At 45.9% G+C, this 18,157-nt stretch overlaps 1 protein-coding gene across 1 annotated transcript in view; it reads left to right on the top strand.

Moving 5' to 3' along the window:
• LASP1 (LIM and SH3 protein 1) overlaps nucleotides 1-18,157 on the top strand; it is a 63,437-nt gene that overhangs the window by 30,801 nt on the left and 14,479 nt on the right. The window contains exon 4 of the mRNA XM_036755111.1: nucleotides 5,341-5,448. Within this exon, the coding sequence (XP_036611006.1) occupies nucleotides 5,341-5,448 (108 nt within the window). The remainder of the gene's footprint in view (nucleotides 1-5,340; nucleotides 5,449-18,157) is intronic.

Raw genomic sequence — 18,157 nt, 5'->3', positions numbered from 1 at the left:
GCAAAACTGATCATTACACTAAAAAAAAAACAACCTAAAATATATATAATCTTCCATATCCATGAACCTTCCACCTTGCAAAGGAGTGGGGTGAGGGGTGTCTACTCATCTCTTTTCTTCGAAGGCATGCATTTTCTTTATGATTTCACAACATTCATTTTTTATTGCTTTGTGGGTCTTTTCCATTTTAATCATTGAAGTGATTGTGTACATTGTTTTCCTGCTATGTTTTATACTGCTGTAACCCCCTTTCATTTTAATCTTAGACCCTGAAATAGGGAAGGGACGACAGGGTGAGGATTTTCCTTTTTAGACATGCAAATAACCACACCCCGGTCCCTAGCTCTTTGTGGTTGACTCAAATGTCCACTTCTGTGTTGTCCTTGGAGACCAGGTCTGTGTGTTTGTGTGTGGGCGTGGGTGTAGTTTACAGGCTACCTTCCTGGTCCCTAGTCTGAGACAGGTGTGGCCTCTGCTCTCACTCTCTGTTAAAGAGGAGAATGATCACTCTAGATGAATTCCACGTGGCTCACACGGCAGGGTCTGCGTAAGCCTGGGTTCAAATCCCACCTGAGGACAAAGCGCAAATCGTCTGTCTGCAGCCAGTTCTCCGGTACCAAATTACCAGTGCTTAGCGCAGTGGCTGGCACATAGTAGGTATTTAATAAATGTTTATTGAATTGAGTTGAATTGAATTCTAGGCTGGGATGGGGTTGGGGATAGGACATTGAGAACCATGAGGATATTCTCCCACCCCTAACTCCCATGTCTCTTGACACCTCTCCCCAACTCCCTTGGTCCCCTGGGAGAATATTCCCTCTTGTGCTAGCTGGAAAGGTCTGAGAGCATTATGAAGATGGGGACTTGAGGGGCTTGGTCTTTATGTAGCTAGGTGGCACAACAGATAGAGTGGTAGACTTGGAGTCTGAAAGACCTGGGTTAAAATCCTGCTGTGTGGCTTTGGGTCACTTAACTCTTTGCTTTTTCCTCAGTTTCCTCCTCTGTAAAACAGGGATAATAATAGCATCCATCTAACAATGTTGTGAGGCTTAAATAAGGTAATATATGTAAAGTTCTTTTTCTAAATGTTAGTTATTGTATGATCAGTGTCTGCAGCTGTGACGTGGAATGCTTTGCGCAGAGCCCTGTTTTTTGCTCTTTTCCTGACTCTCACTGACCTACCATTCCAAGTGTAAAAGTGAATCACCCCTCTGCACAGCTGTGTTGGGATTGGGGGTGGGGAAGAAGGCTGAGAACTAGCTGATGTCACCCTAGTGGACATTACCCTGTGTGAAGGGCCCCGAGCCTTACAAGGGCAGGGCGATCAAGCCAGATAGACCAGAGTTGGGAAGAGGGTGAGCTTTGATGGGGCTCTAAGCCCCAGGTTAATTATGGCAGCAGTCCTGCTCCCAAGAGACTAAGCCCAGCTGACTTTGGTAGGAGATGGTTGGGTTGCGAGAAGAGGAGATGGGAAAACACAAGCTATCCTTGGAGAATAATCATCCTAGGATCTTAGATGGAGAGCTAGAAAGGATTTCAGAGGTCACCTCATTCAATAGTATAGAAACTAGGGGCCGGAGAGGAGGAGACCTAGGGTCATATGGAGATTGGCACAGCTGCAGGGGACTTGTCCATAGTCACTATTTTAAAGATGAGAAAATGGAGGGTCAGAAGGATTTCAGTCCAAGTCCAACCCAAATCCAGCACACGGTCTACCCCCACAGTTTGGGTTTTACTCATTAGGCAGTGGGTAGCCAGGGAATGAACAGAACTTTGCTTGGAGGGAGATTGAGTAGCATCTGGAATCATTCATGGGTCACGTCTCTAGAGCTAGAAAGGACCTCAAAAGCCGTTTCTTCTCCAATCCCCCTTTTTTACAGATAAGAAAACACAGGCCCAGGGAAGTTAAGTAACTTGCCCAAGATCATACAGGTAAGCACCAGTGGTAGGGTTTGAACCTGAAACCTTCGACTCAAGTCAGTATTCACACTGTCTCCACTTGGAGTTAAGGTAGCAAGTAGATATCCTAGTTGAGAGGTGGCACTTTTTGAGACTTAGCAAGTCAAGTAGAATCTCTGGTCCTCCATTTTTAACTCTGTAAAAGGATGAGCTTCCAGGTCACTTCCTGTCCTAAGACTGGCACCTTTTGAATATAGCAGTACAACTGAGCGATGGCACGTATCACTATTGGTGATCTTAACTGTAAGTGGTCTTTAGTTTAGTCTCCTGCAGCTCTTGCTATCCCAAGAACCTGTGACCTTCCTTCCTGTCCTTTCAAATGCAGCTCAGAGCTGACTCTCCTCTCTTAGCCTTTCTTCCTCCTTTAAATAAGGCGCGCTCTTTATTCTGCAGCCAGGCCACACTGCCGTAGCTGTGAACCACATTTGTTACTTGTGCTGATACAGGCTGAAGCAGAAATAGTCTGTGGTCCAGGCTTGTGATTTCACAAGTGTTGGGCCCACCAATGTTAGTGTTTGATGCGGAAATTCCCTCTAACAATGTATAACAGCATCCGTTCTCCAACTTGGATTTGCCTAATCACGTTCATGAAGCTGATAGGTGTCAGAAGGAAGACTTGAATTCAGGTTTTTCTGACTCCTGAGGCCACCTCTCTCTACACCCTGCCTCTTAATCTTTTTTTTAAATTATTTATTTATTTTTAGTTTACGACATTCAGTTGCACAAGCTTCTGAGTTCCAAATTTTCTCTCCCTCCTCCTCCCCGCTCCCTAAGACAGCATGCAGTCTGATATAGGCTCTACATATACATTCACATTAAACATATTTTCATATTAGTCATGTTGCAAAGAATTATAACCAGTGGAATGAACCACAAGAAAGAAGAAACAAAATAAAACAAAAAAGAGAAAGCAAATAGTCTGCTTCGATCTGCTTTCAGACTCTGTAATTCTTTCTCTGTATGTGGATAGCATTTTCCATCAGGAGCCTTTTGGAGCTGTCTTAGGTCCTTGCATTATTGAGAAGAGCAAAGTCTGTCAAAGTCAGTCATCGAACAGTGTAGCTTTAAATGTATACAATGTTCTCCTGGTTCTGCTCACTTCACTCAGCATCAGTTCATATAAGTCTTTCCAGGTTTTTCTGAAGTCTGCCTGCTCATCATTTCTTACAGCACAATAGTATTCTATTACATCCATAGACCATAACTTGTTCAGCCATTCCCCAATTGATGGACATCCTCTCAATTTCCAATTCTTGGCCACCACAAAAAGAGCTGCTATAAATATTTCTGTACATGTGGGTTCTTTTCCCATTTGTATTATCTCTTTGGGATACAGACCTAGAGGAGATATTGCAGGATCAAAGGATATGCACATTTTTATAGCCCCTGCCTCTTATTCTTAAGCTGATTGAAAAAATGAAGGAAGGGGCCAGCTCAGGATGCTGTGACCTGGCCTGGGGGTCCTGACCCAGAGACCGGAGAGGTTCCAATGGTGGCTGGGTAGCATTATAAAATGTGGGTAAGGATGTCTTTGGAATTCTCAGCTTCTCAGTAGAGAGGCCAAGGAGGCTGGATGTGGAATCAGGTTTGAATTCTGGTGACCGGGGACAAATCACTTCGCCCTCTGTTTCCTCATCCATAAAATCCAATTCAGCAAACGTTTATTAGTGCCTGTGACTAATGTGTAAGGCACTGAATAGGCCAAGCCAAAAATCTAGTACTTGTCCCACCTAATTCATGGGATGTCCTGAGGAAAGTGTTTTTGTGCTTTTGTGGCGTTGTAATGGCATTTTCACAGGCCCCTGACCACGTTTTGGAAGCCTTAGGAGTGCTAGGGTTTGGGGGCCAAGTGACAGGTGGTGGTGGGTGGTGGGGGAATGGGGGGGACCGGAATCATCTGGCTGAGTCCCTGCTGAAGTACATTCCACCCTAACCTCTGCCTTCCCTCTCCTTCCCTGGGAACCACCCAGATCTCATCCTGGAAACTCTCAGGAGGCTCAGTCATGTGGTCCATGTCCTGGGCTGACCTGTCTTCCAGGGACTGGGCCACCCCTCATGGAGGAAACCCAGGCTGGAGGTGGGGGGAGACAGAACCTATCAGGAAGGGAACAGCTGCTCGAAGAGAAAGTCCCAGGGATCCGGAGCTTACTGGATTCCCAATCCATGTGGGAGAAAGGAAGAGCCTTGAGAGGCCCTAACTTGATTTTTCTCTTTCTCTAACCATGATGATGATAAAAGAAAATAAATAATAATAATAAAATAGCTAGCCTTTATATGTTGTTTTAAAATTTACAAAATGCTTTACAAATATCTTAGTTGATCCTCAGACTATCCCTGGGAGGTAGATACTGTCATCCTGTTTTACTGATGGGGAAAATAGGCAGACAGAGTTATTAAGTAAGTGACTGGGGCAGGATTCAAATTCAAATCTTTCTGATTCCAAGTGTAACACACTATCAGGGAGCTGCCTCAACCTTAAACTCATTCTAGCACATTCCTTTATATTTCCAGGGAATTCTCAAATCCTCCCTCAATTGCCATCTGCATCTGGAAGATCTTCCCATTTTTCTCTACCCTCAGTGTTTCTTATTGCAGTACTATCCAGATTTCTGCTACAGAATCTTTAGGACAGGGTGGGCAGTGTTGCCTTCTCTAGGATTACCCTCTAAACCCTTAGAGATCGTTCTAATGCAGGGGTTCTTCCTCTTTTTGGTGTTGGGGAACTCTTTGGCAGTCTGGTCAACCCTGGGATGCCCTTCTCAGAGTGGTGTTTCTAAAAGCATAAAATAAAATACATGAATTACTAGATTTCAGTTACAGGTTATTGAAAATAAAGATGTAATTTTTTTTTTCATTATCCAAGTTTATAGAGATTTTGAAATCTATCCAGGTGCTAGATTAAGAAACCCTGTTAAAGTGTGGTCTGTTCTGGTCATCCCCTGTCCAGTGCCCTTCCTTTCCCTCCTCTCTTTTCCCATCCCATTGACCCTTTCTGGAGGTAAGCCCCAAGGTGTTGGCAGTACCAGCTGGAAGCCAGTGGCCCTCCTCTGTTCTAGCTGCTTCTTGGCTATTGGTACAACCCTTGATGCTGGTGATGGCCACTTAACAGCTCTTACCCAGGGAGACTTGGTGGGCACCTTCCAGGGCCTGGATGATCACCTTCAGAGATCATTCAGCTCACTTTCCTGCATTGGGGTCAGCCCCAAGTGTTTGGGTTAGTAGAACATGCTCCTTCTGTCTTTTGAATTTGACTCCGATGTCCCAATTTGGAGTTCTGCCCCGTGCCCTCTTTTGTCCCCCAAGGGCCCCCGTTTGGGGTCCCTTCCATTTCCTACCCCCAGCAGTTGCCCTTCGAAGCTCACTTTCTTTGCTCTCCTCCAGGTTCGTTACAAGGAAGAGTTTGAAAAGAACAAGGGGAAGGGCTTCAGCGTGGTGGCCGACACACCTGAGCTTCAGAGGATTAAGAAGACTCAAGACCAAATCAGTAATGTAGGTTTTCCCCCAGCCTCTCTTCTTTTCCTCCCTCCCTCTCCTCACCCCAGCCTCTCTCTCCTCTTCTTCCCCCGCCCCAGGCCAAGCAATATGAATGAAACTAATTCTCTTCTGCCTGCCTCCCCCTCTCCAGTGAGGCCAGGGCCTTTCATTCCCTTGCGTGCAAGAGAGAAACTAAGGGCTCCGTGTTTCCTTGGGGCCCTGTCTCCTCCTTGGGTCCCTGATCTGCCTTGTTGCCACTCCCCTTCCCCCAGCGGTGGAGGGTGTGTGTGTGTGTGTGTGTGTGTGTGTGTGTGTGTGTGTTCACTGCCACCGCTCTGTGGGCCCCTTACACTCTGAGCCCCTCCCTTCTTTCTCTAGAACCAAGGATTTTTGTTTGGGGGTGTGTGTGTGTGTGCGCGCGCGCGCGTGCTGTCTTTCTGTCTGTCTGTCCGTTGGTCTCTAGCTTGCTAAGGAAGCAGGAACTGTGGATGCCATCATTTCCTCCCTCATGCTGGGTTCTTATTTCCTTCCTATGCAAAGACCCTGGCCAACATGTCCTTACTTCACCAACTCCCGACACCCCAACCACCGGTCCTGCCACCCCCACATGGAGACATTCACTTCCCCAAGCCCTTCTTTGCTAGAGAAGGTGGAAAGGGAGCAGCTGCTGAGTGGGAGGGGGTGCTGAGAGGGAGGGGGTGCTGATATGCTTGTCTGGCCCAGGCACCTCTGAGCACACAGCGGAGGGGCTGGGTACCTTCTCTGGGTTGGATTGTGGTTTCGTGCTGTCCACTTCTCATTAGCGAAGGAAACAGGCTTGGGGTTTCCTGCCTGGCACTGCAGAGAAGAGAAAGAGAAAGACAGTGTGTGTTCAGGCCTGTGCAAAAGAGTATTTGGGACCAACTATTTGGGGACCTCAGTTGGGGGACAGATCATGTCTTTAGGTGTTCTGTCAGCATCAACATTTCCACGGTAGCTAATGATAACAGAGAATATATAGCACTCGCTGTGTGCTAGGCACTGTGCTAAATACCTTACATCTAATTTGATCCCTGCCCTGGGAGCTACGTGCTATTATTCCTCATTTTACATATGAGGAAACAGAGGCAGGAGTGAAGTGACTTGCCCAGGGTCACACAGCTAGTAAGTGTTTGAGGCCACATTTGAACTCAGGTCTTCTTGCTTCCTGGCCCTGTGCTCTAGCTATCTTGCCATTCAGCTGCCTCACACCTATATTTCATTATTCTACATGCCTCCAATTCCAAAGTGCTCAGGCATTTTCCCAGGTCTCCCCCCTCTCCCACCACCAGGGGCCTGTACCTGGGGATGAGAGCGCAGTGGTTTGGCATCGTGGAGAGTGACCAACTAGCTCTGAGGAGTAAGCCACATTCTACATTTATTTTCTCTGGCCTCAAAACAACTCAAGGGAGTAAAGTCCTTCTTCCCGTGAGACGGATGAGGGAGACTGAAACACAGAGAGGTTCATTGCCCTTCTCCAAGTCACACAAGATAGTATTGCTGGAGCCTGGACTGGAACCCAGGTCTGGCCCTCAACCCACCAAACCAGCCTACCTGCAGTGCTGGGTACCTGAGCCTATGAGCTGTCTAGTACTGTTCCCTGCTCTCTCTTCCATCCTTAGTAGATTCCATCTTGAGTAGATGGAATAGGAGCAGACAGAAAGGACAGAGACACAATTGGACCAATACCAATTCATCTTTTAACCCAACAGAGCAATGACTGTGGTCAGGCTCTGGAGGTACTTAAATCCTTTCCCTCTGCTGTGTTTCCCTGAGGGCCCATCATCCAGGCACCCTAATATTCTTCACCACACCCACACACTCCACACGGGTGGGTCTGTGACCTTCAACGTAATCTCAGGGATAGGGACTGGATCTATAATTTTCATTGGCTCATGTGAAGAAACTTGCTCTGCCAGTGCAGGTGGGCATCTTCTCTGCAACTCAAGTTTTCAAGAGGTTGCTAACATGCAGATGACTTACCCAGGGTCACACAGCCAATTCCCGTAAGAGACAGGACTTAAACCCAGACCTCCCTGACTTTGAAGTTGACTCCACTATTTCGTGATATATTTCTGCTAGACACACAATAAATTAGCCTGCTTCTGGATCTTAAATGGCAAAGGTTATGTTGGTCTTCAAGTTATATATCTTTTCTAGAGCCTCTAGCGTGGGGAGAGGGGAGAAGGGGAAGGTGGGAATCTAGGGTACCCCAGAAAATCTAATGTACAAAAGAGGGGAGCCAGAGTCCCTAGCTTTTCAGCAGATTTCCTTTTAAAAATTCTCCTTTCTTTTTATATCACTCCTATTTCCCAATTTATCTCTCTTTGCTTTCAGAGGATGTTCTTTTATCATAAAAACTTTTCATTGTTTGGCCTGTCTTTATGTACTGCTGACTTTTTGGCACTGTTACTGTATTGAGCCATTAGGGTGGCCCTAAACTCCTGAAGCTTCTGAGAGACCTGGTGAGGAGAAAGACCAGAAGAGTATTGAATTACTGGTTTAGTGACTGTGTTTGAATCCTTCTTCTGCTGTTTGCTACTTGTGTAATCTTGGGCAAATCTTTTAACTTCTCAGGGCCCCAGTTTCCCTATTTGCAAAATATAATGGTTAAATTAGTTTATGTCTCTGGTCCTCACTAGCTCTCAATCTTCTGACCCACTTCCTCTTGGCTTGTTTCTCCACGTGGTTGCCTTTATTCCCTTCTTAAATAATAGAGGTCTTAATGTTTAAGGAAAACCTACCTGGGAGCTGGAGCCTTGGAGCCTAGGTATCAAAGCTAACTATGGCAGAGACATTCACACCTGGAGAGATAATAATCAGTTGCCATTTGCTGACTAAGAATCTTTCCCGGGAGATCTTGACCATCAAAGTAGACCTATTAAGATGTATTAAAATTCTTTTGTCTGTTGCCTTCTCTGGGAGATGTTGACATTAACTGTTAAATGGTATAATGGGCCATCAGGAGGTCAGGAAGCTGAATTTTTACCAAAACCTATTCAATCAAATGAGGATCCGACATTGACTTTGAGAGCTTCATCAGCCAAGGACCACACAAGGATCTGTTTTTCTTTCATGATCACACCTTGATTTTTTTAAACGAAAATAGTATTACTAGTTTGATCCACCCACCTTTTCATCTGACCTGGTTTTACCATGACTTTTTTTTTAAGTGAAAGAAAAAAAAAATCACAGAATTTCAAATCTAAAAAGGACCTCAGAAGTCACTTAGTCATAGACTCTCCAAGTTGGGAGGGACTTTCCAGGATGGGTTGGACTGGTATGAGCAAGATCCAAGCCATTCTGGAAAGTCCCTCTGTAGAGGAATATCTGTGGTGACCGGTGGGCATCCAGAAAAGTAACCTGCACCTTAGCTCCCAAGACAGGCCATTCTGACTTGGGATAGCTCTGAAAGGCATTTTCTCTTAGGGCATCAGGCCTAAATCTGACTCTTTGCCACTTCCTCTTGTGCAAGCTGCTAGTTCTGCCCTCTGGGTGCACCCAGTATGAGTGTAATTCCTCTTCTGAATTGGCAGCCTTCCAGATATTTGAAGATAGCAGTCAGGTGCCTCCCCAAGGAGTCTTTCATTTTCGAGGTGAGAAAACTGAGACCCGGAGATGGCAATTAACTTGCTCCATGGGATGCCAGGATTAGCACCTGGGTCTTCTGCCTCCCACGCTACAGGTCTTTTCTCCATACCTTGCCCCTTCTTGAAAAGTTTGAGATTTACCATTGAGAAGAATTGTGTGGGACATGTGGGTGTACAAATTCCGTTGGTTCATTCCTTTGGTCACAGGATTAAAGGTTGAGAACAGGAAGCAACCTGTGAGGCCATCGAGTCCCATGTTTTCATTTTACAGTGGAAGAAACTGAGGCACAGAGGAGAACAAAGACATATACAGGATCACACAGCTAATAATTGAGGTGGGATCCAACCCAGGTCTTCCAAGTCCAATGCCCTACTGTAGATTAAGGAGGCACTTTGGCCATAAGGTTATAGGACCACAGATTTAGAAATGTAATGGACCTTAGAGGTCATAGACTCCAATCCCCACCCTCATTTTCCAGATGAGGAAGTTGAAGCTTAGAGAGATTGTGACTGGTTCAGACACAGCTACTAAATGTCTGGGGCAGGATTTGAACTCACTTCCTGACTCCGTGCCCAGTACCCTATACTTTGTCTACTGCACCACATACCTGCCTCAATGGAAAGTACTCTGACTCTTGAGACAAAAGACCTCGCCTCCAGAAATCTCTTCCAGCTTTCCAGTTATAATCCTGCGGCCTTATGTTCTGATATTGTTGAGAATCCTAGATTCATCTGTGGAAATGCACATATAGAAATTCAGACATAATTATCTTCTTGTCATGCATAGAAATGCCTTTAATGAAGGCAGAACATTTTAATTAAAATAGATGATTAGTTTGAATAACAAAATCTTATGATTAGTTAGTTGTTCTCCGATCTGTCTTAGGTTTGGTCTTTCAGCATTGGCTCTGTATAAAAAATTAATTTTACTTTCGAAAGTAAAAGTAAGTTAAAGTAAAAGAAAATTAATAAACCTTTAATTTTCTCTCTTACCTATGTCTTCCCTCCTCTCCACTGGGGGGAAAAACACAAAACCTTTGAAACAGATACGCATTGTCAAATAAAACAAATTCCTACGCTGGCTCTGTCTTAAATGTATGCTTTGTTCTGTATCTTTTTTTTTTTTGGAGAGGAAAAGTCAGGGCAGTTGGGCTTAAGTGACTTGCCTAGGGTCACACAGTTAGTAAGTGTGTCAAGTGTCTGAGGCTGGATTTGAACTCAGGTCCTCCTGACTCTAGGGCCAGTGCTCTACTCGCTGCACCACCTAGCTGCCCTTCGTTCTGTATCTTGAGTCCATCCCTTCTCTGTCAGAAGGTGGATAACATACTTCATGTTCAGTCCTTCAGTGTCGGCTCTGGCCGTGGCGTCGATCAGAATCCTTTGGTTTTCCAACAGTTGTCTTCACAGTGTTGTATAATCTGCTGTCGTGCTTCTTCTCACTCTGTTCTTCCTCATTTCAGACACGTCTTCTCAGGTTTCTCTGAAGCATCGTTTCTTGCAGCAAAATAGTTTCCTTCACCTACCATAACTTGTTCAGCCGTTCCCCAGTGGATCGACACCCCTTTAATTTTGTCACTATGAAAAGGAATGGCAGGTAAGGTGACGCAGTGCAGAGAACTCAGAGCTTGGAGTCAGGAAGACGCGAATTTAAATTCAGCTTCTGATTACCCTTCTTACCCTTGGCAAGTCATTTAGTCTCCCTCAGTTTCCTTATCTGTAAACTGGGGATAATGATAACTCTTAACAAAATAGCATAATATTTGTAAAGGACTTTGCAGACTTTAAAAAGTACATAAATGGGGCAGGTAAGAGGCACAGTGAATAGAGCACCGGCCCTGGAGTCAGGAGGACCTGAGTTCAAATCTGGCCTGAGACACCTGACACACTTATTAGCTGTGTGACCTTGGGCAAGTCACTTAACCCCAATTGCCTGGCCTTCCCTCCTCCAAAAAAAAAAGAAAAAAAGTACATAAATGCTAGTGGTGGTGGTGGTGATGATGATGATGATGATGATGATCTCTAAATATTTGTGTAAACTTGGGTGGGTTTCCTCTTTCTTTCATCTCTTTGGAGTACAGGCCTTGGAGAGGTGTAGCAGCAGCTTTCCAGTCCCTTCTTGAAGGGAAAGCATATATTAATAATGCGAAATGCTTTAAAAAACACATCCTCTTTTCCATTTGGCTTTAGAGTCCGGTGCCCCATGCATGTAGCCCCTCTGCGCCTCGTTCAGACCCTCTCCCAACACAGCCTTTATCTCATCAACCAGACGGATGGTGAAGAGGATGCTCAGCTTCAGTCATGGTCCTGAATTGGTTGTATGTGTTGTAGCGACGTAATCATGATAATAACAGCTGATAATCCTGTGTCACCTTGAGGCTTTTCCATTTGGACTGTGAGCGCCGAGGGCAGGGGCTATCTTTTGCCTTTGTTTGTATCCCTAGCGCCTCTGCAATACCTGGCACATAGTAGGTGCTTAATGAAAAATTCAAGTTGTCTTGACTAGCGATTGCTTTGCATACATTGTCTCATTGAGTTATCACAGAGGAAGAAACTGAGACTTGGGGAAATGGTGTTAACTTTTACCACTGGTCCCACACACCTGGTACATCTCAGGAGCGTGATTTGAAGCCAGGTTTTTCTGACTCCCGACATTCTCTACTTTTCCGCACTACCTGATTGATCCTTCAGGGGCTGACTCTATGTCATATGGATGTGTTTATGCTGGTGGCATATTTTATATGTATGAATCTCCTTAAGCCACAGTTTGCATATGGCAGCTGGGGCCTAAGAGATCTGGGTCCTAGGGTTGGCTTTGTCACTCACTATATGACTCTGGGTGAGTCACCTCCGGTCTTTAGGTCCCAGTTTCCTCATCTGAAAAATGAGGGGTGATTCCTGAATTCCCTCCAGATCTAACTTTGTTTGAATCTCTAATTTTGTGATCACGTCCCTTAATTGCTTCTTCCAGGGGTGTTATTTTTCAGTTGTGTCCGACCCTCCATGACCCCATTTGGGGTTTTCTTGGCAGAGATACTGGAGGGGTTTGCCATTTCCTTCTCCAGCTCATTTTGCAGATGAGGAAATGGAGGCAAACAGGGTTTAAGTGACTTTCCCAGGGTCACAGCTAGTAAGTGTCTGAGGCCAGATTTGAATTCAGGAAGATGAAGTCTTCCTAGAACTCTATCCTTTGTGTCACCTAGCTACCCCTCTTCCCAGGGTATTTGCATTTAAATTATTTTTACTCTCGGTTACATTACAAAGGTATCATACATACATCCATATATATTATATGTTATGTATACGATACCTAAAAGAATTTTAGGCAACAGGAGGTAGAAGATACATGCGCACACATGCCCATGACATGCCCTATCTTTCTGTCTCTGTATATGTACATGTATGTATGTATCACACTCATATGTACACCCCCCCGTGTGTGTGTATGTGTGTGTGTTTTCCCTGTAGGCTGTCCTGTTCTCTGTGTATGTGTATATATGTATGTATCACACTCATATGTACGCCCTCCACCCGTGTGTGTGTGTGTGTGTGTGTGTGTGTGTGTGTGTGTGTGTGTGTGTGTGTGTTTTCCCTGTAGGCTGTCCTGTTCTCTGTGTATGTGTTAGATGTACTAAAAGTCATAGTGCAGTTTTAAGCGTAAGGTTTTTGGAATACCTTCTTGTTATTCCTATCCTTCTGTGGAGTGTATTGATAGCAGTTTCATCTTTCTGTGATGCTTTAGCATTTTCCAGAGAATATCTCTATGAGACGGACAGGATAGGTAATAATGATACTTGGTATTTGTCACATGGATCATGAGGGGGCTGGACTCGGTAGCCCCTGAGGTCCCTTCTGGCTCTTCCTCTGCAGTCTCACAATCCTGTGATCACTATTAAGGTTTGCAAAGCCTTTTATATTCCATCATCTCCCTTGGTTGAAATGGGCTTCAAATCCACCTCTTCCTAATAACCCCCTCCCTTGCTGACTGTTCCTGTTCTTCCCTTCCCCCACAGACACACACACACCTGTCAGCTGTGCTTACATATGAAATGAGTCATTTCCATTGAGTTGGGAGACTGTTTCCATGCATGGAGTCAGTTGGGCCCTTCACACCTGGCATTGGCCATATGTACACGTGCAGTCCTTCTCCATGGAGGGGGGAATGGCAGGCTCCCACCCCATTTGAGGAGGAAGACTAAGAGGTTAGATCTGGTCACCCAGAAGGGAACCAGGATTAGTGGATGCAGTGGGTGACCAGGGAGCTGCAGTTACAGGTTGCTCATCTCTTGTTTTGGAGATCAGATTTGAACTGTGAGTGATCCTCTCATCTCCCAAATATCTCCCTGTCTCTTTATCAGCCTCATAAGTAATGTACTAGTCCTTGAGGTTATTTTGACCTCCTTCTTCCCTCCTCACAAGTTGTCCTCTCCTAGCAAACGTGTCCCCCATTTCAGGCCCTGGGGGTGAAGGAGAGAGATGGCATAAGGTAATTCAATCATTTCTTGCCCTTCCTGTCCTACCTCCAGAGATGGGCTCCTCCCTGAGGTTAGGGGCACTGTGTGGGTCCCAGGCCTTTCACAGACTTCTCCCCTTACCCCATCCCAGGCTCCTCTCAGCTCTTCTCCCCTGGGATCAGGCCTCTTTTCATTATTGGAAAACAAACACCATAGGCCTCCCTGTCCCCTAGGACAGAAACCGGAAGGGCAGACAGGCAGCCAAGTCTGGGGAAAGGTGAGTGGAGGCAGAGGTTCTGTTGTCACAGAGATCTTAGGACGAGGGAGGATAGGTCAAGGTATCACTTTCAGGGTCTGCTACTCACCCCCTCCCTCCCCCATCCCCTTTCATCCTCTTGAAGCAGGGGAGGGGAGGGCGGGGATAATGTTGTGGCAGCAGCTGTGAACCGGTCCCCAGGTACTCTGTGTTTTCACTGGAGCAGAAAATTCCTGTGTCCAGAAGGCTTCTGGACAAGAGCATGTCTACAACTGCCCCTCACCCCCAGCTTGGTCCAGAGCCGGAAGAGCGCTGTTTGCTCCCGAGGCTAGCCAGAGTGAGTCTGGCTTCTTTATTTATTGTCATCCTCAGAGGATGTAGGAGAGCATTTCTCAGTCACCCCAGATATGAACCTCCTGCTCAGCCTCCTGGTTTCATCAAATCTTGTGGGAGGAGAAGGGATCTCCAAAGTCCTTTTTTGCTTTGAATCTCATGATCCAGGAGAAGGAGGGGCACTAGCATTAGCTCAGGGAGCTGCCTGCCTGGGTGATCAAGTCCCTCTCTCCTCTCCATCCCAGGCTTTGTCCCTGCACACCCCCACCCTACCCCCTCCCCACCAGTGTTTCTTAGCCCTGACTGTGGTCAATAACTGTTATTTAGCCAGGAGACAGAGAGCTCCAGTTGTTATCCGATTGGCTGCGGCTTCATTAACTCTAGCCTAGCTATTAATTTTTAAGTCCTGGCTGGCTAGACTTTAACCCTTTTCCTCCCTCTGCAGCCTGCTTGAGGAGAAATAGAAAGGGAAGCAGGCCTGGATGGAGCAACCCCTGGTCATACCCCGATCCTGGGGCCAAACCATGAGCAGCGTCTGGGGCTCTTCTCTCCCCTTGCCTCCATCCCTAAACAGTTTTCTCTCTCAAACTCCTCAGGTACAGAATCGAGTGCTCCTGAGGAAGGGGGAGGGGATTTTTTCTATCCCATCCCTTCCTGCCTACAGATTTAAAAAAAAAAAAACAAACCCCAATGTGTTCCCTCTTACCACTTCTGCCCAGGCCAGTGGGTGGCCTGAAGAGGAAGGGGCAAGACCAGCTCCTATTCTCTCTCTTCCCCCCTGCCTTTTAAAGAATCCTTTTTTTAATCTTAAAAATGTCTTTTGCTTTTACTTTACCATCTTCTCTGAATTCATCTTCCCCTTTACCCAGCTAGCCTTCTTTTGAAACAAATATTAAAAAGGGAAGGAGGAAAAACCCAGTTAAGCAAAACCAGCCAACACATCAGTCATGTCTGACAGTCTGCAGTATTCCACATCCATGGTTCCCTTGTACTCTTTTAGACTGAGAGATAAAGCATCTATTGAGTAGGTACCAAGTGCCAGGCATTATGCTACCATACAAACAAACATGTTTGATCGATGTTTTTATTATATTGCTTCCATATTTGTAGTCCACTTTATCTCCCTTGAGAGAAGGTCAACATGTTTCATTCATCCTCAGTCCTCTGGAGTCGAGATTGGTCTTAGCATTGATCGAATTCTGGTGTCTTTTATTCTCCATCATGGTTATTGTATAGATTGTTCTTTTGGGTCCTCTTTTCTTTGCTCTGCCACGACATCTCTCCCCGCCTTCTCCCTCTTTGTTTTGTCCCCATACTGGGTTTAAAGAGCACCATAGCCACCAATGGTGAATGAATTAGAACTATAATTTGCACCCTGATGGTCTGCTGGGACTCTGTGGGGCAGGAGGGGTCCATGCTGTGGTTGTGATCAGTGAACATGAGGGTGTCTAGGCAGCTGATCGCCTACAGAGGTGAGTAGAGGAAAGGCTGGCGTTCCCCCCATTATTTAGACCAGTGTGCCTGGGCTGCTTATCAGGGATCTCTTTGTTCATGGTCTTTCCCACCTGTATTTGCACTCCCTGCTTGTCTGGCCCTCTTTTTGGTAGAGACCAGGGAGAGGATCAGACATTCCAACCTGCCCACTGTTCTTCATAGTCCTTTTGGGAGGCATGGTGGGGGAAAAGTTGACCTGGATTATCCGAATGCATCTTCTTTGGATTAGCCAAAGATTCACTTGTGTGAAGACCATGGTGAAACGCTTTCTCTTCTGAGCCTCAGATTCCTCATGACCAGTGCTTACTTGGTGCAGAATACTGGGCTGTCAGGGGGGGATGCAAGCTTAGGTGAGATCAATTAGTCAGTAAACTAACATTTAGTAAGTTCCTACTATGTGCTTTTGTGGCTGTTATTCAGCTGTGTCCAACTTTTCTTGACCCTGTTTGGAGTTTTCTTGGTAAACATACTGGAGTGGTTTGCCATTTCCTTTTACAGATGAGGAAACTGAGGCAAACAGGGTTAAGTGACTTGCTGAGGGTCACGTAGCTAGTAAGTGTCTGAGTCCAGACTTGAACTCGGGTCTTCCTGACTCCATGTCCAGTGCTGTCTCCACTGTACCACCTAGGTGCCCCAGCTGTGTGCTAGGCACAGTAATAAGTGCTGGGATGACAGTTCAGAAAGACAAAGAAGAAAGTCCCAGCCCTCCAGGAGCTTACTATCTATCTAATGAGAAAAGACCATACACAAAAGGAGACTGAAAAGCAGGAGGGGCTAGAGAGGGAAGGTGCCCAGCTTACGGCCTTGCTGGAGAAGACCAGAGGACTACAGCTGAGCAGCTTGTGAAGAGATGGCTGGCCTGGGCACCCTCCTGGGCTCGTCCTGGCAGGAAAACCTCGAGTTCCTGTCCTTAAGGAGCTTGTGATTTAGTAAGGGGTTAAGATTCAATCAAACATTTCTTAAGTACTTATATGCTAGGAAATAAGGCTGCAGTGACAAAAAAAGAATCAGTTCCTGCCCTCAAGCAGCTTATGTTTTTCATCACTTCATCTCCCATCGCCATACTTTTGCATCGGCTGTCCCTGATACCTAGAATGCACTCCCTCCACACCTCCACCCCATAACATCCCTTTCTTCTTTTGAAACATAGCACAAGCATCACTTTCTACATTTTTCTTTTCCTTGGCCCCTCAACTACTGGTACCCTCTCTCTCAAAATATCTTTTATTTAACTACATTGTATTTACTGGTGCAAAGGGATAGCTAGGTGGCACCATAGTGCACTGAGCCCAGAGCCTGGGGTCAGGAAGGCTCATTTTCCAGGCATTCAAATCTGGCCTCAGCTACGTGACCCTAGGCTAGTCACTTAACCCTGTTTGCCTCAGTTTCCTCATCTGTAAAATGAGCTGGAGAAGGAAATGGTAAACTTCTCCAGAATCTTCACCAAGAAAACCCCAACTGCGGTCAGGAAGAGCTGGACACGACTAAATGACAATAATTTCCTGGTCCTTACTCTCTTTGTATACTCAGATATGTGAGTCTCCTTACAAAGGCTCCTTCCTTACAGTGTAAGCCCTCTTGTGAGGAGGGATTACTTCAGTCACTGAATTCATGTTCCCCAAACCCGGTATTTAGCAGGCCCTTCATGAGTGCTTGTGGCTTGGTTGATTAATTAGTCAACAAGGTATTTTTTAATTAATTAATCAGGGAAAACAACATATACAATTATGAATTTATTCAAAGTAAATTACAAGGTTTTTTCATGGGTGGGCGAAGGAGGAGGTGTTAGCTGCAGGGGAGGATCAGGTGGTGATATTTAAACTGATCTTTGAAGGCAGCTAGGCATTCTAAAGGGGGCAAAGGGAAGAACAAATATATTCCAGGAAGAAGACACAGCCTGTGCAAAGACTTGGAGGCTGGAGATGCAATAGCAAGAAAGGCAAGGCAGTGTGGACAGTGGAACACCTGAGGGAGAATAATGTGTAATAAGTCTGGAAAGAGAGAGTGGAGCCAGGAGCTGTTTATTCGCTCAACAATATTTCATGAAGTCGCTTGCTACAGCTGAGTGCTGGGCCGAGCACTGGGGTGAGATAATTTGTATTAAAACAAGTACTTCCTTATGGAGCTTGGAGGCTGAGAGAAGAAGGGGGACAAGCTAATTTCAATAGCTAACATTTATATAGGGTTCTAGGGTTCACAAAGCACTTCACACGTATCGTAGCTTGTTTGTCCTTCACCCTTTGAGGTGGGCGCTGTCACGGTTATCGTTCCCCTTTTACTGTTAAGGAAACTGAGGCTGAGTGAGCTTAAGTGACTTACCCAGGGTCACACAGCTATTATGGGTCCGGGGCAGGATCTTGTTTCCAAGATGTGAGTGGATATCCAGTATACAGCTGGAGCGGGTCACGATATGAACAGACTGAGGCCCCTTTTGGCTCTGAACCTGTGATGCCATATACACGCCAACACAGTGAAAATGCTAGGTGAGGTTAGAAACGGAGGCGATTGCTACCACTTGGAAGGAGCGGGGGAGGCTTCCTAGAAGAGGTGACATTTTGGTGGGGGGGAAAGGGGGGGAGTTG

The sequence above is a fragment of the Trichosurus vulpecula genome, chromosome 4, assembly GCF_011100635.1.
Source record: "Trichosurus vulpecula isolate mTriVul1 chromosome 4, mTriVul1.pri, whole genome shotgun sequence".
Lineage (NCBI taxonomy): Eukaryota > Metazoa > Chordata > Mammalia > Diprotodontia > Phalangeridae > Trichosurus > Trichosurus vulpecula.
This window is presented reverse-complemented; position numbering and strand designations above follow the sequence as displayed.